Below are 23,644 nucleotides of genomic sequence, written 5' to 3'. Positions count from 1 at the left end.
TGGGTAAATCCCGCCCCCCCCCCCAATTGACCTGCCAACAGCAACTTAGGCTCAACTACAAGATGAGGATGTACTCAGCCCACAAGAGGCGTGCATCTTGAGTACCCAGCTTGGGTGATAGGGGAGGCTGTGCCACTGGACCCAATAGGATACCTACTACATTAGGCCATGCTACCAAGACAGAGAGTCATAGCAGCTCTTAGGTAGTACATAGAAACAAACATGGAGGCAGCCAAAATGAGGAGATAAAAAAACATGGTCCAGATGAAACAGCAGATCAAACCTCTAGAGAGAGAATTAAACAAAATGGAGGTAGGCAATCTGTCAGATGCAGAGTTTAAAACACTGGTTATAAGGATGCTCAAGGAACTTAGTGAGGACCTCGGCAGCATAAAAAAGATCCAGTCAAACAAAGGATGCCCTAATTGAAATGAGAACAATTTACAGGGAAACAACAGAGGAATAGATGAAGCCAAGTCACACTGATGATGTGGAACATAAGGAAGCAAAAAAAAAACCAATCAGAACAACAAGAAGAAAAAAATCTCAAAAAGATGAGGATGGTGTAAGCAGCCTCTAGGACAACTTCAAGTGTTCTAGCATTCGTATCGTAGGTCCCAGGAAGAGAAGACAAAGAACAAGAAATTGGAAATCTATTTGAAAAAATACTGAAAGAAACCCTCCCTGATTTGGTGAAGGAAAAAGACATGGAAGTTCAGGAAACACAAAATGTCCCAAACAAGTTAGATGTCAAGAGGCCCACTCCAAGACACATAGTTAAAATGCCAGAGGTTAAAGATAGAGAGATTCTTATAAGCAGCAAGAGAAAAGCAGTTAGTTACATATAGGGGAGTTCCTATAAGACTGTCAGCTGATTTCTCAAAAGCAACTTTACAGGTGAGAAGGGATTGGCAAGAAATATGCAAAGGCTTGAAAAGCAGGGACCTACAGCCAAAATTGCTCTACCCAGCAAAGTTATCATTTACAATTGGAGGGCGGATAAAGAGCTTGCCAGAGAAGAAAAAACTAGAGTTCTTCATCACCAAGCCATTATTATATGAAATGTTAAAGGGGCTTACTTAAGAAAAAGGTGAAGATGAAAACTATGAACAATAAAATTGCAATAAACGCTTATCTTTCTACAAGTGAATCTAAAAAACAAACTAAGCAAACAAGAGGAACAGGTTCAGAATCGTGGGTATGGAGAGCATTTTGATCATTGCCCGATGGGTGGGGGTTATGGGGAATGGGTGGAGAGGTGAGGGGATTAAGAAGGGGATTAGGTAGTTACAGAATAGCCATGGGGATGTACAGTATAGGAAATGAAGTAACCAAAAAACCTATACACATGACCCATGGACATGAACAATGGTGTGAGAATTGCCTGATGAGTGGGGATTTGCTGGGTGAAGGAAGGCAAAATGGAAAAATTTGGGACAACTATGATAGCATAATGAGTAAAATATAATTAAAAATAAAATGAAAATTTTTAAAAAGAAATACATTTTTAAATGCTTATTTAGGATATTTCTATAGCACATACTAAATACGATTTGGTAGGGTACTACACTTAACTGTCTTCATGATTTGTGATGTCAGTGGTAAAATTGTTATTTTCTTTTTTCTCTTTAGAAAGTGCAGAAGGTTTTCCAAGTTATGACACAGCTTCTGAACAGCTCCATGAGGCAGGCTATGATGCTTATATCACAGGATTGTGTTTCATCTCCATGACAAATTACCTAGGTACTCACTGTTCATATTTCTGTCAAATACAATGGTTTAAGAGTGGATCTTACCATGTCTACTGTTTCCCTGGGTTCCACTCACCCAGTGAGAAGTGGGAGGGGTTGGAGTTGGAGGAGATTGGAGTGGAGGGGATGAAGAGTACACAGGGAAGAACCATTGACTTGTACTGATTGTGTGGAACTTGGCCCATATGAATACTTTTTACCCTTGCTGTCCCATACTGTTGACCTAAATATATTTTTTCCTGAATTTTCTCAGGCTTTGTTTACTTGACTGTATATAATACTCTGCTTTTTTTTCTCTAAAAATTAGGTTCATTTCTTAGTCCTCCAAAAATTCATGTGTCTGCCAGATCAAAACTCATTGAACCTTTTATTAACAAGTAAGTAATCAGCGGGTCCCAAGGCCCATGTTCTCTTACTATGGAATAGCCTGGTGTCTGGAATGTTGATTAGGGATGACCGGGAGATATAGTGCATTTTTGGATGAAATATTTCTCATCACTAGTGACTGAGATGTTTTTTGAAAATAGAAATTGACTTTTTGGGAAATAATTTATTAAATATATTAGCTAAAAAAAAGAAGGAAAGAAAACACTACCAATGATAGAATGTGCATTACTTCTAAGACAAAGAACTGGTGGTTTGCGTTTAAGCCTGCAAGGGAGATTGTGTGGGTACACACACATGCACAGTTAGACCTAACTTACCCATAACAAACTTTACATGTGAGATTATTTTTACATTTTTATTATTATCTGGTTAAATATAGTTTCTAAGAAGATGTTTGTTATACAAATGGCTTTTAAGATAATTCATGGAGCTTTGATTGTCGCTGCATCCTGGGCCCTCATCTGAATAGATCCAGTGAAGTACAGGCTTGCTCATGTACCTTCATTGTTGAAAGAAGTCAGTGTGAGTTAGGGAGAAGTCTTAAGTTTAGAACATTTTCAAGGAATCTCAAGATTATTACTTCAAAGTATGGTTTGTGCTTTCTTGGCACAGTTGAGACTAAAGTTACGGATGTTCTCAAGTTTGGCTCTGTGCCAGAGCCCTAAACCCTCATCTTTACTCCTGCTCTCTTAGCAGGGTTCGTTCCTGGAGGTTCTGGGTGAGCCAGAGACAACAAGGCAGCTCACAGTGATCACCACCACTGGGAGAAAGAATTATTTTGGTGTTGGGTTGGTTACATCAGTTCCTTACATTGTGTGAAGCACTTTACAATTCTATCTGTACTTGACTGGGTAACAATATTGTCTCTCCTTAGGATATCTATGTAAATACTAGTATCACAGTGCTTGTACTTGGGTGATGCACTGCAGAGATGGATATTAATTCCAAACATCTGGATTGTGACATTTATTTTTTAATTTTTTAAAATATATTTTATTGATTTTGCTTTTGCATTTGTCCCCATTTTCCCCGTTATCCCCCTTTACCCCAGTTGCTTATCTCCATTTCATTTAGTGCTTTTCCTTGAGTTTTGTTCTCTTCTTTCATTTGGGCCATATTTCTTTGTCTCCTCAATTTGGCAGCCTCCCTATGTTTGTTTCTGTGTATTAGGTAGAACTGCTTTGACTCCCTGTCTTAGTACTGTGGCCTATTGTAGAAAAGGCACCCATCTGGATGAATATGGTTTCTTTAAATCCTTGGTTGTTGGACTTCCATGCAGCTTGATTTACTGATGAATCTGGGTGATGTCTGTCTTGTAGTTTAGTTGTAATTTTTGCTATAGTTGTGCATGGAGGTGAAATGTGTTTACCTACTTGTCCATTTTGGGTGGAAGTCTCTTAATCTGCCTGTGGCCAGGCAGGTGGTACAGGCAGTGGCCTCTCATACACATTGTACCACCGCGACAGGTTTAGAATTTGTGTAGTCTCAGGAAATTTTATCATGCTGTGGTTTATTTTTTTAATCTTTGTTCTTTTCTATGGAAGGTCAGAAGTAAATGTGTTTTATTTTTTTCAGATGTCTTTCAAAGTGGACTAATAACTATGTAATATTTATTAGAAATTAAAGTTGAATTTGTATGGAAAATTAATTCTGCTAACAGTTGTTGAGTCCTTCCCATCTATCTAGATCTTGTTAAACAGATACAACAGGATTTTCTTAGCTCTTAATGCTTATTTTGGGGCCAGTGCTTAGTTTATAAATCTTGGAAGGGCAGCTTATGTCATAGACCATGCAACCTACAGGTGACCCTAAATGTTGTTTGGATCATGGTTATTCCTTACATTTCTATGTGCATGAAATTAAGTTCATAGTTCAACAATATTTTTAAACTGGGAGATGTTTACTTGTTTGTAAATATGTATAACAATGATCCTGTTCATGAAATCAACTCCTTATAAAATCAAGTGGTAAGTACAAACTGTTAGATATAGGAAGCACCTATTTTATCAGTTATCTGTGTGACCTACATAAAGAATACTCAGTTTTGATTAAAAAGCTTAACTAAGACTATTTCTAGATCAATTTAATATTGTAAATAATCAGCAAGACTGTTACTCAGAAGAACTGGATGGTAAACACATAGCTTCCTTTTAAATTTGGACATGTGTCCATTCAGATTTTTTTTTCCCTGAAACCTAGATACATAACAAAAATAGTTGAGACAGGAATCCTCTTGTGATAACGCACTGAAAATTCTTGCCTGATTTTTCTTTTTTTTTGCTCTATTTTTCCTCATCGATAAAGAATATTTTCTTCATCTTTGAAGGAAAAATAAATTCCAGCAGGACTTTCAGTGTAGAATAAGAACAGTTTTTATTATTCTGTATTGGAATAATTTGGTCAAGTGCAGTCATCCATTCTTAACTCGTTTAGAAAGTGGGAAAAGCAGTTGCTTCTGTTGACATCATTCTGTGTTAATGTTGACCTCATTCTTACTTAATGCAGGTTTGATTTATGACTTTTTTTCCAAGATTATCCTTAAAGAAAAACATTTACCAGTTGCCATAAATATCATCTTAAGTGGTTGATTTTAGAAAAAATTGTTAATTTTTCTGAGGGTTTATATGTTTTGGCACCAGGCTTTTTTCTCAGTATACCTCAACTAAATATGCATAGTCCTAACATCAATTTGGAAGGACATCAAACTGCTCACATATGCAAATAATGTTTTGTTTTGCTGTCACTAGACTTATGTTTAAAAAGTAAACTTCTAGGGGAAGTTACTACCTATTTCCATGTATCCTATATTAGAATTTGACTGCATTAGGTATCTTTTTGGGAGCTTTATTGAGTCAACTATTGAGAAGATCCCAGGGCAGCTGGTATTTGTGCAGTATGCAGAGACTGAATGTGATATAAGGTGCGTTCTGAGCCATATTTGTCTACAAGAACATTCCATGACAGTTTTGCATGATGCCATTTTTGTCTTTTTTTATGGCCTGGATGCCTCCCATATTTCTCTTTGTTGGAATCAGAATGAAAGTCAGAAGAGGGTTGAGTGACGGAAATCATGATCAGACTACTGATAATTGATAGGCTGTGTGGAATGTGCTCTTCATTTATGTTGTATGCTTTCTGGTCAGGAAATGATTCATGTTTTTTAAATAACCTTGGTGAGTTTTAATCAATGGATGGAAAACCAGACTTAGAGAAGATCCTTTGGTTGAATCCTTTTAGACTGGGAAGAGCTAAAAATATTCTCTGCTTTTACTTTTTATTGCATCATAGAAAGCACAAAATCAGAATTGTGCCCTTTGTTTTATTAACAAGGTTTCTTTCTGCAAGACACTGTGTACTCTCTTACGGATAACCTTTTATGAAGGTTTTTTTGGGAGAAGGTTGTTTTTCATTTACCTCAGTTCTTAGAAAGAGAAAGTAAATGACTAAGTCTCTAATTTTGCCTGTTCTTTGTACGTAATAGAATTAAAAGGAAAGAATTGCCTGCAGTTTACTGTATATATAGGATGGTCGCCTTGTTCTTGACATAGGTGTTCTAAGTCTGAAATGGGATTCCTGCAGAAAATGAGGTCTTTTGGAGTGATTCTGCTGTATGTTCTTTCTAAGCTGCAGATGAGTGAAACCATTAGAAAAGGAGCGGTATGCTCTTGGATAAATTGTTTCCTCCTTTGTGAAATGGTGATAATGTTGTTCGCCTTTCACAGAGGTTATAAAGGTTGTGTGCAATATGAAAGGACTTTGATAGTTCTTAGAACTTAGTAAGTGCCTGGTATATATTGTTTTCTTGTCTTGAAATATAAGAGACTTTAATATGCTAGGGGAATAAAAAAAGTAAATGTGGTAGCAGAATGTGTTTGATGTTTTTAGTGCAGTGATACAGAAGAAAATTTCTTACCCTGCGGATACAAAAGGCTAATTACAGGGGCAGCAGATGTGGACTGTTCACTTTTGCTTGTACCTACCTACCTGTTATAGTGTTTGCTTGTGAAAAAATAAGATCATGAAGTGAGCCAGATTGGTACATAGTGGCAGCAAGGTTGCTTTGATTTGGAGCATTTTAAAAGTTTTGTTGTTCAAATGAACACAGTGATTTACGGAAGCTGGTGTAGCTATACATAACTGTCATAAATACAGAGAGAAGAGGAACCATTATGGTTACAAAGATAAAGCACGCCAATGTTTCTCCCCTTTTTCTCCATACAATTGTTTCCATACAACTTGCTGGCAGCAAGTTGTTTTTGTAATATGCATGTGCTTCATATTTAACACAAGAGAGATTTTGAAGCTGAAGGATTGTAGGAAAACAAAATACTGAATATCAGGGCTGTATAGTTGTTCCTCTGTATCCAAGGGGGATGGTTCTAGGACCCTCGGCAGATACCAAATCCACGAATGCTCAAGTCCCTTATATAAAAATTGTGTAGTATTGGCACATAATCTATGCACATTCTTCCATACAATTTAGGTCATCTCTAGATTACCTATGATATCTAATACAATGAAAGTGCCATGTAAATCATTGTTATACTGTATTGTTTAGGGAAAAATGACAAGAAAAAATCTGTACAGTAGGTCTGACCACATAGTACATGTCAGCAACAATTTAACACTAAAGCATTTTATTTGCAGTTGGTTGAATCTGCAGAGGGCCAGCTGCACCTCCTTCCTCCCCAGCTCTTTCACTGATAATGGACAGAGCAACTCGTACTTGCCCCATTTATTATCAGCCTGCCATTCATGCTTCACTGTGTGGTATGCCAGGTCACATGACAGGCTGGTAGTAGGTTGTCAGCAGGTCACATGTCTAGAAGTATAGATGGCTTGTCTCTCAAGAGGGTGGTGCCTGATCATCTGCAGGGTGACTCTTACTGCACTTTGTCTTGTCCTACCTGCCCCTCCTCAGAGGAGCAGAAGACGCAGGAATAATGAGAGATAAGGCTAATTGGTTCTGATTCCTAGTGTTTGCTGTTTGGTTTTTAGCATCCTGGGTGATGGATTGAATGTGTCTTTGCTAAGATACTGTTCAAGTCAGGTCGCTGAACAGTTAGGTATATTGTTTTTAAGTGCCAGAGTAACCCTTCCCCCCCCTCCATGGGACTTACAAATTCCCTGTATAAGCAAGAGCCATATCAGTTTGTACTATTGATAAGGCATAGCCATGAGTGTCACAACACTTCACATAATTGGTTTCCATTTGCGATTAAAATTTGAAAACTATTTGATCAATTTATTCAGTAGAATTGCTTTACTGCAGGATGTCGTGAAGTGTAGAGCAGTTGTGTTCCCTGGTGGTCCCTGGGGTCAGGTACCTGGATTTGAATCCCGCTCCACTCCTTATACCTGTGCGATCTTGGGCACATTACTTACCCTCTCTGTGCCTCAGCTTCCTCATCTGTAATTGAGAACATTAGTGCCCATTCAATAGGGCCATTATGAGGGTGAAAGAGGGGAATGTATGTAAAATGCATTATCACTGCTGCCACTGCTGTGAAGATATTTATATTTTGAAGATGTGCTACTCTCACCAGATGTTGGAAGTAAATGGAGAGCTTTTTGCTTTCATAGAAGATAACCATATAATTTTACCTTTTGTATTGGCCATACCCTGTAAGACAGGTTTTGTCGTCAATTATAAGCCTTGATCTGAAAAGGGAGGGAAGGGAGGGAAAGCCTGCCTGTAACTAAATGGTGTTCAGGGAGAAGATTTGAATACGTTATCTTTTTTTGTCTGTTGTTTTTTCCCCTTTTGAGGCATATGATTATTTCTCAGTCTGTGAAGCATTTTCAGTTGTAGATTTTTATTGAGAAAAGAGAGCAAAGAAATAATTTACTAAGTGACTTTCTGGGAGCTGTTTCTTTTCATTTTTAACAACTTTATTGGGCTATACATTCACATACCGTACAATTTAGCTATTTAAAGTGTACAGTTTTATTTGGTATATGGTATTATTAATTTTTAAAAAAGATTTTATTTATTTATTTTTAGAGAGAGGAAAAAGGAGGGAGAAAGAGAAGGAGAGCAAAGTTTCCTCTCTCCCCAACCAGGGACTGAACCTGCAACCCAGGCATGTGCCCTGATTGGGAATGGAATCAGTGACATTTTGCTTTGTGGGATGATGCCCAATCAATTAAGCCACACCAGTGAGGGTGGTGTTAATAATTTTTTAAAATTTTGGTAAAATATATGTATCACATAATTTGCCTAAATAATTTTTAAATGTATAATTTATTGGCATTAATTATACTTACAGTATTTTGCAGCTATCACAGCTATTTCCAGAATTTTTTCCTCACCCAAACAGAAACTCCATAACCATTGAATAGCAACTCCCTATTTCTCCATCACCTCAGCCCCTGGTAACCTATAATATCTACTTTTCTGTCTTTATGAATTTGTCTTTTTGGAAGCCCGTCCTTCCTTCTTTGTCTTCCTTCCTTCCTCCCTTCCTTCCTTCCTTCCTTCCTTCCCTCCCTCCTTCCTTCCCTCCCTCCCTCCCTCTCTTCTTCTTTTATTTAAAAAAATTTTTATTAAATTAATTGGCATCACATTGGTTAATAAAGTTATGTAGGTTTCAAGCGTACAGTTCCATAATACATTGTTTGTATATTGTATTGTGTGTTCACCACTCAAAGTCAAGTCTCCTGTCACCATTTCTTTCCCCTTTAGCCTCTTTTACCTGCCTGCTCCCCTTTTCCCTCTGGTAATTACTGTACTACTGTCTGTATCTATGAACTTTTTATTTATTTTTCTTAATTTCTTGACCTATCTACCCAGTCCCCCAGCCCTCCTCCCCTGAGATAGCTGTAGTCTGTTCTCTGTATCTATGAGTCTGTTTCTATTTTGTTTATTTTGTTCATTAGATTCCACATATAAGTGAAACCATACGGTATTTGTCTTTCTCTGACTGATTTATTTCACTTAGCATATTTTCCAAGTCCATCCATGCTGTCACGAAGGGTAAGATTTCCTTCTTTTTTATGGCTAAGTGGTATTCCATTGTGTAAATGTACCACAGCTTTTTTATTCACTCATCTACTAATAGGCATGGGTTGCTTCCAAATCTTGGCTGTTGTAAATAGTGCGACAGTGAACACAAGGGTGCATGTATTCTTTCAAATTAGTGTTTTGGGTTTCTTCAAGTATGTTTTTAGAAGGAGAAGCACTGGGTCATAAGGTAGTTCCATTTTTAATTTTTGGAGGATTCGCCACACTGTTTTCCATAATGGCTGCACCAGTCTGCATTTTCCTTTTCTCCACATCCTTGGCAACACTTGTTTGTTGATTTATTGATGATAGCCATTCTGACATGTGTGAAGCAGTATCTCACTGTGGTTTTAATTTGACATTTCTCTGATGATTAATGATGTCAATCATCTTTTCATATGTCTGTTGGCCATGATAATGTCCTCTTTGGAGAAGTGCTTATTTAGGTCCTCTGCCCATTTTTTAATTGGGTGGTTTGTTTTTTTGGTGTTGAGTTGTATGAGTTCAGTATAAACTTTGGATATGAACCCCTTACCAGATCTATTGTTGACTTCTTTGTCGTGCAAAAACATTTTAGTTTGATGTGGTCCCATTTGTTTATATTTTTTCTTCTGTTTCCCTTTCCTGGGGAGATGTATCAGAAAAAAAAATGGCTAAGAGAAATGTTTGAGATTTTATCAGGTAGTGTGATACCTTCAACTTTGTTCTTCGTTCTCAAGATTGCTGAGGCTATTTGGGGTCTTTTGTGGGCCCATATAAACTTTTGGAATATTTGTTTTAGTTCTGTGAAATAATCCATTGGTATCTTTTTTTGTTTGATCCTCACCTGAGGATATATTTATTGATCTTTGACAGAGAGAGAAACATGAATGTGAGAGAGAGAAGCATCAGTCAGTTGCCTCTCCTGTGTGCACCCCGACCGGGAATCAAACCTGCAGCCCATGTATGTGCCCTGATCAGGAATCGATCCTTTACCCTTTTAGGCTCATGAGATGATGCTCTAACCAGCTGAGCCGCCTGTTCAGGGTGCTGTTGGTATCTTGATAGAATTTGGATTATGGTATTTTAATGATGTTAATTCTTCCTATTCATAAACATGGTATATGCTTCTACTTACTTGAATCTTCTTGGTTTCTTCATTATTGTATGATTTTCTGAGTATAGATCTTTTATGTCCTTGATTAAATTTGTTCCTAGGTACCTTTTTTTTGCAGTTGTAAATGGTATTATTTTCTTAGTTTCTAGTAGTTCATTACTGGTATATAAAAGTGCCATCGATTTCTGAACATTAATTTTGTATCCTGCTACTTTACCAAATTTATCATGGTAGTTTTTCAGTGGAGTTTTTTGGGTTTTCTATATACAATATCATGTTATCTGCAAATGATGACAGTTTTACTTCTTCCTTTCCAATTTGGATGTCTTTTATTTCTTCTTGTCTAATTGCTGTGGCTTGGACTTCCAGAACTATGTTGAATTAAGAGTGGTGAAAGCAAATATTTTTGTTTTGTTCCTGATCTTAATGGAAACACTTAATTTTTGTTCATTAAATATGATTTTGGCTGTGGGTTTGTCATATATGACCTTTATAATGTGTGGTATGTTCCCTGTATTCCCACTTTGCTGAGAGTTTTTGTTGTAAATGGATGCTGGATTTTATCAAATGCTTTTTCTACATCTATTGATATGATGTGGTTTTTATCCTTTATTTTGTTTATGTGGTGTATCACATTTATTGATTTGCAGATACTGTACCGGTCTTGCATCCCTGAAATAAATGCCACTTGATCATGGTGTATGATTGTGTAATGTATTGCTGGATCCGATTTACTAACATTTGGCTGAGGTTTTTTTGCATTTTTGTTCTTCAGGGATATTGGCCTATAATATTCTTTCTTTGTAATGTCTTTATCTGGTTTTGGAATTAGGATAATTCTAGCCTCATAAAATGAGCTTGGGAGTTTTCCATCCTCTTGAATATTTTGAAATAGTTTGAGAAGGATAGGTGCTAGTTCTTTGAATGTTTGGTAAAATTCACCTGTGAAGTCATTCAGCCCAGGACTTTTGTTAGGAGTGTTTTGATTACTGTTTCAATTTCATTAGTTGTAAGTGGTCTATTCAAATTTTTTGACACTTTTTGATTCAGTTTTGGAAGATTGTATATTTCTAGGAATTTAACCATTTCATCCAGATTGTCCAATATTTTGGCATATAGTTGTTGGTAATATTTTCTTAAAAGCCTTTGTATTTCTATGGTGTCAGCTGCTGCTTCTCTTTCATTTCTCATTTTATACACTTGGGTTCTCTCTCTTTTTCTTTGAGTCTGGTTAAAGGTTTTTCAATCTTGTTTATCCTTTTAAAGAACTAGTTCTTGGTTTTATTGATCCTTTATATATATATTTAGTGTCTATGTCAGTTGCTTCTGCTCTAATCTTTAATTTTTCTTTCCTTCTACTTACTTTGGAATTTGTTCTTTTTCTACTTCTTTCAGGTGCAAGGTTAGATTATTTATTTTTCTTGCATCTTGAGGTAGGCCTGTATTTCTATGAATTTCTTTCTTAGGATTGCTTTTGCTGTGTCCCATAGATTTTGGGTTGTTGTGTGTTCATTTTCCTTTGTTTCCAGGTAGCTATTGATTTCTTACTTGATCTCATTGTTGACCCATTCATTATTTAGCCTCTATGTGTTTGTGTGTTTTTCAGGTTTTTTTCCGTAATTGATTTCTAGTTCCATACCACTGTGGTTGGAGAAGGTGCTTGATATAATTTCAGTCTTCTTAAATTTATTAACACTTGTTTTGTGTCCTAACATGTTCCGTCCTAGGGGAATATTCCATGGTCACTTTAAAAGAATGTATATTCTGCTGCTTTGGGGTGAAATGCTCTCTGATCTAGTGTTTTGTTTAAGGCTGCTGTTTCCTTGTTGATTTTCTGGTCTGGAAGATATGTCCATTGGTGTCACTGGGGTGTTAAAATTACCTACTGTGACTAATACTGTTGATCTTTCCCTTTATTCCATCAAGGTTTGCTTTTATGTATTTAGGTGCTTTTATGTTGCGTGCCTATATATTTACAAGGTTATATCCTCTTTTTGTATTGATCCCTTGGGCATTATATAAATGTCTCTTGTTATGGTCTTTGTTTTGAAGTTTATTTTGTCTGATGTAAGTATTGCTATCTGGTGAGCTGTTTCTCTCTGAACAACTCATTGCTTCAGTGAGAATGTAATCTATTAAAATTACTGATATATTTGCAAACACCTGGCGTAGTTTTCTTTTCAGTCTTTATTGCTATCTCGTGTTTAGATCACTTCTTGGGCACATCAGCCTTGGGATATGTGAATGTAAAGTGCAGGTTCCTCCACTGAGGTTTGCTCATGAGCTATGCAGCAGGGAAAGGACGAAAACAGCGGAGGCCTCAGAGTGGGCTAGTTTGGTTCATATCCCACCACTTGGGCAGGACATTCGTCCTTTCTGAAGCTGGGTTTCCACATGTGTGCAATAGAGATAATGTTCACCTCGTAGGGTTGCTCTGAGGTTACGGAGTAGCATCATTGATAAGGCTGCTTAGCACAGTGTGTGCCATGTAGTAGGGGTACAGAGTGTAACTGGTACTGTGACTTCACCACAGTGAACTTTCAAGAAAATAGCATGAATCTAGTTTTTGGGGGCAGTAGAAGATAAATAGAGCAGGGCTGTGTGTACTTGGCTGAGTATCCTTGGGTGGCAGTCTCTCTGTGTTGACAGGAATAAAGAGGCAGAAGTGAATGATGCCAATAAAATCTTTTTTATAGAGAGCAGCAACCTAGAAGTTCTCTTAAGAAAACACTTTATAACTGTCTTTGTGTCTTTTTTATTTTAATCCTCATCCTAGGACATTTTTCCATTGCTTTTTAGAGCAAGAGGAAGGGAGAGAGGAAGAAACATCGATGTGAGAGAGAAATATTGATCAGTTGACCTCTTGGATGCATTCTGACCAGAGATTGAACCCACAACTCAGGTGTGTGCCCTTGTTGGGAATTGAACCTGCAACCCTTTGGTCTGTGGCACAAACAGCCATACTGGCCAGGGCTGTCTTTGTATCTTTATTAAACAGGTCTTGCCCTGGCCAGGTGAGTCAGTTGGTTGAAGTGTTGTCCCATACACCAAAAGAAAGAAAGAAAAAAAAAAAGGTGGTGGGTTCAATTTCCATTCAGGGCACGTGCCTCTAGGGTGCATGTTCAATCCCCTATTGGGGGAAACAAGGGAGGCAGCTGATTGATGTTTTTCTCTCACATTGATGTTTCTCCCTCTTTCTCCCTTTTCTCTGTAGAATCAATAAATATATCCTTGGGTGAGGATTACAACAAACAATCAAAAACAAAAAACAGGTCTTGCTTGAGATTGGATTGTAAATTGTGAATCAGGACACTGTCTGCCCTGTTTATTGGCCCCAAGTGTGTATGTTGAGCTTTATGATGGTGAGGTTGTGTCATTTGTGAGGCTGCAGACAGCCCCTTCCATTTGTCTGCACACCTCTTTCCCCAGGAGCCCCTGCTGATGCCAGGGCCGAGGAGGTCAGGAGGGAAACAAATAGTAGCATTGGTGATTGTGGGACCCTTCTTGTCCAGCGGGTACCTTTCCCAGGAACTTGTTGGTCATTATCCTTGACTTTTATATTAATGGTGCTTGAGTAAAGGAGTAATGTCCTCTGCCCTCTAGCTTCTACCAAAAATGGACATTGAACCAGGGAAAGGGAGCATAGCTCATCACTCATCCTTATCTGGTTAGAAGCGGACTATGGTTAGGTGCTATAGTGGATATTGCTTTTGAATTATAAAGAGCCTAGGGAAGAAGACTTTCAATAAAAAGAGTCCATTTTCACCCTTTTCCAGATTGTGCTAATTTTGGAATCAGGTGCCATGGAGAGTAAAACCTCATCCTTAAAAATCCTTGGAGCAGCCTCCCAGATTCCAGAAAGCTTGAAGCCAGTTTCTTCCCAGTGTACAGGTGTATTTTTCCCTAGTACACAAAATGTATTTTATCCTCACATACGTTAACTAATAAACCCCTTTATTTTGCCCCATGTTATTTTCATTTCACTTTGGGATCCCCAGATTACTAGGGTGGAAATGTTCTCCAGAATTGGCTTGGTGTGATCACACTGAAAGTTTTTTACTACATTGATTTTCATAAAGGTAAAGGATAGGTGAGTCTAGGTGGGCACATTAAAGTATTCTTAAGCCTTTTGTCTGTTTTTTTTTTTAAGACTGGGAACTAGTGCTTGTTTTTATGACTCCTTCAGGGAAAGGGGGTACTTGCTTTAAGTTAATAATTACCTTATCTGACTTCTACCTTGCAATCTTGATTTCCATATTTACCAGGTAAGCTGCCTCTGTGGCTTTATCAAAAGGCCACTTTTTAAAGAAGCATTAAAGGGCACCCAGCCCACAAACTTTTACTTGGCATGCTAACCCTGTGGGTTTACAGGGGCTACCCACATGCTGAACTGTTTGGGCATTGTATTTGCTCTGGTTTTATAGTATACTCTGGCTTAATAACTTATTTATCATTACGATAAACAAGTAATTTGTTGAGGTTAAAAAATCAACCCTGATGTATATATTTAAGTTTGCCTCCTCCATAGTAAGGTATTATATTAGGTTCCTATGACTACTATAATAAATCACTACAAGGTTGGTGGCTTAAAACAACAAACATTTATTTTTTCGCAGTTTTGGAGTCCAGAAATTTGAATTCAAGAAGAGGTAGGACTGTGGTCCTCCCAGGGGAAAAAAAAAAATCTATTTCTTGCATCCTCCAGCTTCTGGTGACTACTGGCATTCCTTGGCTTGTGGCCACATCATGCCAGTCTGTCTCTCCATGGTCACAGTGCCTCCTCTTCAGTGTCTTCTTCTGTCTCCCTCTATCTTTTTCTTACAAGGGCACTTGTGATGGTACTTACGGAGCACTTGCATAGTCTAAGATACTGTTCTCATGTGAAAACTTTTGTTTTTATCCTTACCTGAGGATATGTTTATTTATTTATTTTTAGAGAAAGGGGAAAGGAAGGCAGAGAGAGAGGGAGAGAAACATCGATGTGAGAGAGAAACATCAATTGCTTGCCTCTAGTATGAGCCCTAACCGGGACCAAACCCACAACCAAGCATGTGCCCTGACGGGAATCAAACCTGTGACCTTTCTGTTTACAGGACGATGCTCCAACCAACTGGGCCACACTGGCTAGGGATGAAGGCTCTTCATTATTAGTTATATCTGCTAAGAACCCTTTTCCAAACAAGGCAGCATTCACAGGTGCCAGGGTTTAGAATGTGGACATACTTTTTGGAGGCCACCATTCAGCCTACTGTAGGCAAGTTAGTAGTAAAATCAGCATTCTTAGGTATTCACCATACTTTGGCACTGACTTGAGCAAGTAGGCAATAGTTATTTCCAAGACTGTTTTTAAATACCTTTATTGATTATGCTATTACGGTTGTTCCAATTTTTCTTCCTTTGCCTCTCTTTACCTGGTACCCCCTATTCCCTCCAGCATTCCCCCCCTGCCTCAGTTCATGTGCATGGGTCATGCATATAAGTTCTTTGGCTTCTCCATTTCCTATATTCTTAACATTCTCCTGTCTGGTTTGTACCTACCAATTTATACTTCTTATTCCCTGCACCTTTTCCCCCATTGTTCCCCTTCCCCCCTCCAACTAGTAACCCTCCCAATGATCTCTGTATTTATGGTTCTGTTTCTGTTCTGCCTGTTTGCTAAGTTTGTTTTTAGATTCAATTATTATTAGTTGTGAATCTGTTGCCATTTTAATCTTGATAGTTTTGATTTTCTTTTTTTTCCTTAAGAAGTCCCTTTAATGTTTCATGTAATAAGTGGCTTGGTAATGATGAACTCCCTTAGCTTAACCTTGTGTCTGGGAAGCACTTTATCTACCGTTGCATTCTAAATGATAGCTTTGCTGGATAGAATAATCTAGGTTGTAGGTCCTTGCTCATCATCATTTTGAATACTTGTCAGTTCGTTCCAGCCTGCAAAGTTTCTTTTGAGAAATCAGTTGACAGTCTTACGGGAACTCCTTTGTAGGTAACTCTGCTTCTCTCTTGCTGCTTGTAAGATTCTCTCTTTATCTTTAACTTTTGGCATTTTAATTATGATGTGTCTTGGTGTGATTCTCTTTGGACACAACTTATTTGGGACTCTCTGTGCCTCCTGGACTTGCATGTCTATTTCCTTCACCAAATTAAGGAAATTTTCTTCTTGCTGTTCTGATTCAGTGTTTTTCCCTTCCTTATGTTCTAAACCATTGATTTGATTCTTGATTTCATCCCCTCCACTGTTGGTTCTCTGTAAAATTTTTTTTATTTGACTTAGTGTAACCTTATTTCTGCCTGAGTCTTTTTATGCTGTTAAAGTACCCAGTGAGTTCCTTGAGTATGCTAATAACCAGTGTTTTGAACTCTACATTTGATAAATTGCTGATCTCCATTTCATTTAGTTATTTTTCTGGAATTTTGTTCTTTTCTTTCATTTGGGCTATATTCTTTTTGGCAGGCTCCCTTTGTTTGTTTCTCTGTGTTAGATAGCACTGCTTTGACTTCTTGTTTTAGTAACCTGGCCTGTTGTAGAAAAGCTTATCAAAGTTGGATGGGGTGGAGCCTTAGGTAATCACCAGGGCAGTGGAACCCAAGTCGCTGCTCTGTGGCTCTGTACGGGAGGGCTCAGAGAGGGGGCAGTGGAACTGCCTGGTCTCTGGGGTTTTGTTCGGGAGGAGGCTGTCTCCCAGCACTTGCCCTGATGCCGGTCACTTCAGTTCCTCCCCATGTGCCACTGGTGCCGTTCCAGCTGCTGCCCTGGTGCTGAAGCCCTTGAGGGAGTGAGTTTGTGCAGGTCTTTTGTAGGCCCTTTAAGAGTAGGCTCCAGAGAATCCCACAGTTTCTTCCTCCACTTTAACCCCCGCTGGTTTTTACATCGAGAAGTTATGGAGACCTATATTACTGGTGCTGGAACTCTGAGCTGGGGGGTGTGGTATGAGGCTGGGGTAATCCTTGCTCCTGAGGTATCCCCACCTCCCCGATTTTTATCTACCACATGTGGCTGTTGGACTTCCCGTTGCGTGTTTCTGTGCCTCTCTGACTTTCCATGTCTTACCACTTCTCCACCTCTCTGCTCCTTTTTGCATCTGTGCCCCTTGACCCTCCTACCAGTCTGGACGAATGTGGCTTCCTTAATTCCTCAGTTGTTAGAGTTCCATTCAGTGCTATTTTCTGATGATTCTGGGTGATAACTTGTTGTGTAGTCTAGTTATAATTTTGATGTGGTTGTGTGAGGAGGCAAGCCATGTTTACCTATGCCTCCATCTTGTCCAAGACTATTTAACATTTAATTTATGTGTTCATATGATTCAAAGGTTAGCAGTATACTCTAAGAAACTTAGGCTAGCTATTATATATCTTTTCCATTGAACCTCTTCCATTCTTTAGAGTTTATCCCACAGCATACAGTCTCTAAAAGAGATAATTCTATAGTTAGTTGCACATTTTCTTAAGAGATAATACTGGTATCTTTGTAAGATTTATTTTTCTCTCAGCCTGAGTGGTGATTCTAAAACATGTTGACTTTGAGCACTGGATTGTGTGTGGCTGGTTTCAGCTGATATTTTACAAGCTGTTATAGGCCCTGCGGAAGTTGCCTCTGTATAATGCTTAATTTAACTTATTTATTTGATGTAATTTGATGTGGTTCATTTGGTGGTGACTGGTCAAATGAGCTGCTGGTTTTCTTCCCTTTTTTTTTCCCTTTCTCCTCCCTCCTCCTTTGTTTCTAATGGTGTATCTGTTTAAGAAAGAACATGAGTTGGCTTCAGGACAAATGTCGAGTAATACTCTATTTGTCAAAACATCAGGTGACTAGATTGAAAATTGTATCCTCCACCACCGCCCCTGACCCCCACCCCTGCGCCGAGTGAATTTAAAATAACTGATGGCATAGTAAGTCCCTGCTAGCCAGTGGTTGCCCTCTGATTTTACACAAGAGCTTTAGTGAGCAAAATAAATGAGCTTATTTTGTGAGAGATGTCTGCATGCTTCCTACCCTGGATGATAAAATTAGTTTTTTATAGCACATAAATGTGTATAATGATGAGCCCTTGCATACAAGGTTCCTACAAAGTGCTTTGACTGCTGTGCTTTGAAGGAAATACTAAGACCATTTGCAAGTACAGTAGAGTTGGCAGTCATTAAAGGTTTCATTTTTCCTTTAGAAGGCTTGGGACTTGGAGTAAACTACAAATTAATTCAGTGCTCCAATTGTTTTGAGATTAGATTTTATTCAACATTTTTGTATCCCATTTTTTAGTGTTATAACAGGAGTGCAATTTTCCTTGAAAAAAATTTTTTTTTAAATAAAAGCTTTTTAAGAAGTGTAATCTTGTCCTAGCTGGTGTGGCTTAGTGGATTGAGTGCTGGCCTGCAAACCTAAGGGTCGCTGGTTCGATTCCCACTCAGGGCACATGCCTGGGTTGCAGGCCAGGTCCCTAGTAGGAGATGCACGAAATACAATTGCACATTGATGTTCCCCTCCCTCTCTTTCTCCCTCCCTTCACTTCTCTAAAAATAAATAAATAAAATCTTTTTTAAAAAAGTATAATCTTAAAGCAGATGAACAAATGCAAAGTTTTACTTGTTGAACAAAATACTGAGTTTCTAAGAGTTAGAATGAAGAATTTGGGGCCTTGAGGTTTCTCCTTTTTTGCTAAGGAAAGAGACAAGAACAAACACGGTCTTTATTAAGATGTGCCATAACATTAGACATCCTTCTAGATCATTCAGGCTTGTGTGTATGTGTACAAATCTGACATTACATAAAATAAGCCTCTCTATTCAGACATGTCTATTCTCACTCAACCCTGAGAAGTACCCATTTGCTTGTTTTCCTGATGGTGATCATGGTGTGTAGGGGCAAGTGTGACTGGAAATCCTGATGCCCACCCAAGTAGCAGCTCTTCCTGCACTGCAATCATGGAAAGTTTGTCCTTTTGATCTGTGGCAACATAGATAACTTCGCTGCCTATTCTCATTGCCTTGAAAATTCGACCTACCCAAAGCTCATTCTCGGACAGCAAACTTATTTCTTGTTTCTAGGCTCTGCTCATGATGCAAAGCTATAATTTAATTAGCCCTAAAGCATTACCAAAAAATGTTTCTGAGATTGTTACTTGGATACTCAGCTCTCTCACTTCACTTTTATATACTAGGGGGTTAAGTAGTGATTCAGGTCTAAAACTGATTTGTCTCCAGGTGCTCCTACTAGGAATCCAGCTCACCATTTCACATGGAGGCTTTGGACAACGTTCAGGTTAAGAGCCAAATGTGAGCGGGGTACCTCTCCCATATACCATTGGAAAGCATGCTTTTGCAGGAGTAAAATTAAATATTTTCTTTCATTTCCAAGTAGAATCATTGATTTTCTCCATAGATTTGGTAATGCAGAATTTTAAAGAACTTGGATGTTCTTTTCGGTTCCCCAAGATCTGAGCCTCTTGGGCAAAGTATTCCTGAATCACCTTCAGGAATTCTTGCACACATTTTTTGATTATCATTTTTGTCCTTTTTGTTTTCTTGAGCCTAGCTGCATAAAATTGGTTAATACTGGCATTGTTTTTGCACTCTGATTTTATTCACTGGACAACCAGCAAATGGTTCATATAAGCTATTATGTTATCAAAGTGTACTTCTTAAAGCTCCCTAATAGGTTTCATGGTTGCCAGAATCTGTGTCTGATATTTGATGGTAAGGTTGAGAGGTTTTGATAAGGTTAGAGGTGCTTGATTCTTTGCCAGTCTTCAGTGCTTCATTAGTGGCACAAGTTTAATTCGTGATACTGGAGGTGTTCGTTTGTGGCCAGTTTCACAGAGACAGGTTAGACTTTTGCCAATGAGTAGCCAAGAGACCAGTATAAGTAATCTTTTTTCTTTCTTCTTAAAAATTAGAAAAATAGCTGCCAGAGCAATAATTCCCCCCAATTTACCTCTTGCATAGAACCAAGTTGCTTGCTACAGTTGACCTCCTGGTTTCAGGGAGCAGTAGAAGACTTAGGTTATTGCTTCCTGGATTTTCTGGTAGTCCTTGGTACTTATTTTAATAGTTTTGTATTTTTCTAAGCCAAAATCATTTGATACAAACAAATCGTTAACACTGCTCCCTTTTTGGAGAAGTTGACCTAAGTCATTATTATCAAACTGATTAATTAATCATCATCAATAGCAATTAACCACACAGCCTTGAACATACGCTTGTTAACTCAGTGATTCTCAGTCCTCATAGCTTCTGAGGCAGTAGGGTTAGGTGTGGCCAAGGAATTTGCCTTTCTATCCAGTTCCCTAGTTATGCCCCTGTTGCTTGTCTGAGGAGCTACGTTTAGATAAGGGCTCAAGGCTCCTGAGAAATTTTCTATCTGAAATGAAATTCCTTGTGACTAATGAGCTTTCTTACACAGTCGAGGTCACAGTGTCATACTTCCCTGGTTGCAGAAGAATGTTAGCAGATGTCTTTCTGTGAATGCCACATAGCGTATGGGCAATAGAGGTGAGTGACTCTGGAGATAAAGGCATTGTACACTGTACTTTACCCTTGCACCTTTCCAGACATTTTGGAAAGCCAAGATAAACAGCATCACTCGTATAATCATAAAACATTAAAAAACACTGACAAATGCCAAAAAGGGTAAAATTTGTTTTATGGCATCTGGAATGTGAACTTGAGTTTATACAGTTTATTAGGATAAAATCCTGGTGTAAATGTGGCTGTTGTATCAAATGGAAATTTTAATTTTAGTCTTCGACAGAGTTATTGTCAATCCTTTAGAGAAAAAGTGCTAAAATAATGTTTCATCAGAAAGCTTGCAGGAATGTGGCAAGACTCCCACACAATCTTGAGTCTTTATTCAATTACAGACATTTTGAATCTTCACTAAAATAGAAAACATGTTCCATGCAAGTGTTTGTCCAAATGCCTTTTTGATATCTCCCAGTGAAAGGCTTTCTGGGAAAGATTGTTCTTCAGTACAATTCACAGTGAAGGGACATCCTTTCTGTTCACCCAGTGCATTTCCTCACATGTTAAAATGAAAACTGTCTAGTCTAGCAATCCATATGTGTAGTTATTGTATCAAATCATTCAGGGAGTCAGTGTAGGCCTTTTGTCAGCTAGTTTATATGAGGCATGCATACAATGAAATGTTTTAATTTTACTTCAAAAGGGCACACATGTTACCAGAGCAGTGGCTTGCAAGCAGCCCTGTATAAGAGGGTGGTAGGTCATTGGAGCATTTACTTCGGTTCAGTTGCAGAGATGCTCATCTACAGTTTTAGAGTCTGTCTCCCAGTTGCATGGCTTTCTCCAGAGACAGTCTGCCAAGTCACACACAGAGATGGTTTTCGTGTTCTTCCAGGGTTTGGGGCTATTCAGTTCTCTCTAAAGCCCAGACATGAAGGTGGAGGCTTAGGGGAAGAGTGAGAAGTGCTATTAATAATTCATTTGAAAGGGGTTTCCATTTAGGTAAAAAGTATCATGTAAGCAACCAAGATAGTATAGGATTAACTAACTGAAAAACAAAACAAAACCTCTTTGCATGTTTTAGTTGAGAATCAGTTTTCTTATTTTAAACAGAGAAGATACTTAAAAATCAGATGAAGTTTTAGAAGGTAGCCTGTATATTGCTTGACAAAAGATATCTTTTTTTTTTTTTAAGATTGTATTTATTTTTTAGAGAGAGGGGAAGGGAGGGAGAAAGAGAGGGAGAGAAACATTGATCAGTTGCCTTTCATATGTGCCCTGTCTGGGGACTGATGCCCAACCAACTGAACCACACTAGTCAGGGCTCTTTCTTTTTATAAATTTTTCAATTACAGTTGACATTCAATATTATTTTATATTAGTTTAGGTGCATTGCATAGTGGTTGTACAGGTATATAATTTACTAAGTAATCCCCCTGATAATTCTAGTACCCACCTCACATTACACATAGCTATTACAATATGTTTGCTATGCTCTACTTTAGATCCCCATAACTGTTTTCTAACTACCAAGTTGAAAACAGTCACTTATCCCTCCTCCCATATGGCAGTTCTGTATCTATGAGTCTATTTCTGTTTTGTTTGTTTATTTTGTTCTTCAGATTCCACATATCTAAAGTAATAAATGAAATCATGTGGCCTTTGTCTTTCTCTGTCTGACTTATTTCACGTAGCATAATACCCTCTACATCCATCCATATCGTCTCAAATGGTAAGATTTTATTCTTTTTTATGGCAGAGTAATACTCCATTGTATACTATCCAACACCATCTTTATACACTCGTCTATTGATAGGCACATGAGTTGCTTCTATATCTTGGTTATTGTACAGGGTCTGTTACAAATAATGTCCCTTTTTAATTACAAAACCTTTTATCACAAAATCATAAGCATGTGATTGTGTAACATAACACTATCACACTCAAACACACCTAATGACATCTTAGGTGAAATGTTGAAATTAAAACTATAAATTATCACACCTATACTATTACCCTACCAACCACACACTCAAGCAGATATTACTTTTGCCAGACCCTGTAAATAATGCTGCAAAGAACATAGGGGTGCTTTATCTTTTCAATTAGTGTTTTGGATTTCTTCAGACATATAAGGCAAGGTTAAAGTAGATTTACAGTTTGTATGAAAAATAGTACAATAATTAATAAATAATAATATGGGAATAAGCTATGTGTTTTGTGCACCTACGACTGTGAACCTACTTCTGCCCCATGCTGTATACCCAGAAGTGGAATTGCTGGGTCATAACGTAGTTCTCTTTAATTTTTTGAGGAAACTCCATACTGTTTTCCATAGTGGCTGCATTAATTTGCAATTCCACCAACAGTGCAGGAGGGTTCCCTTTTCTCCACATTCCCACCAACACTTGTTATTTGTTGATTTATTGATGATAGCCATTCTGACACGTCATTGTGGTTTTAATTTATACTTCTCTTATGATTAGTGATACTGAGCATCTTTTTGTGTATCTATTGAACATCTACCTGTATGTCCTTCTTGGAGAAGTGTCTATTCAGGTTCCCTGTCCATTTTTTAATTGAATTGTTTGTTATTTTGGTGTTGAGTTGTATGAGTTCTTTTAAATTTTGGATATTAACCTGTTATCAGTTGTATCATTGATGAATATGGTCTTCCATTCATTGGGTTGTCTTTTTGTTCTGTTGATGGTTTCCTTGACTGTGCAAAAACTTTTTAGTTTGATGTAGTCCCATCGTTGATATTTTTAAGTGCCTTATTTGTATTTATAGGACAACAGGTCTCCTAAACTTGTAATTGAGGTCCCATGGTTTTAGAAATAAGACAGTATTTTAATGAGAAATAAAGCAGTTGCAGGCTCATAGCTTGTGATTTTAATCAGCTTTATCATCCTCTCCCCCATAACAGGTGAGATGGTGCACAGGATATATAAGGTT

The 23,644-nt window shown here is 38.0% G+C and overlaps 1 protein-coding gene across 3 annotated transcripts in view; it reads left to right on the top strand.

Annotated features, from left to right (window-relative positions):
• Positions 1 to 23,644, top strand: part of PARN (poly(A)-specific ribonuclease) — a 173,095-nt gene that overhangs the window by 50,301 nt on the left and 99,150 nt on the right. For all 3 annotated transcript variants that reach the window (XM_054589602.1, XM_054589603.1, XM_054589604.1), the window contains exons 17-18: positions 1,633 to 1,743; positions 2,059 to 2,128. In XM_054589602.1, coding sequence (XP_054445577.1) covers positions 1,633 to 1,743; positions 2,059 to 2,128 — 181 coding nt within the window. The remainder of the gene's footprint in view (positions 1 to 1,632; positions 1,744 to 2,058; positions 2,129 to 23,644) is intronic.

This window comes from Pteronotus mesoamericanus, unplaced genomic scaffold, assembly GCF_021234165.1.
Source record: "Pteronotus mesoamericanus isolate MK-2021 breed Mesoamerican mustached bat unplaced genomic scaffold, CSHL_Meso_final scaffold_167, whole genome shotgun sequence".
Classification (NCBI taxonomy): domain Eukaryota; kingdom Metazoa; phylum Chordata; class Mammalia; order Chiroptera; family Mormoopidae; genus Pteronotus; species Pteronotus mesoamericanus.
Note: the sequence above shows the minus strand (reverse complement) of the source record. Positions and strands in the feature narration are given on the sequence as shown.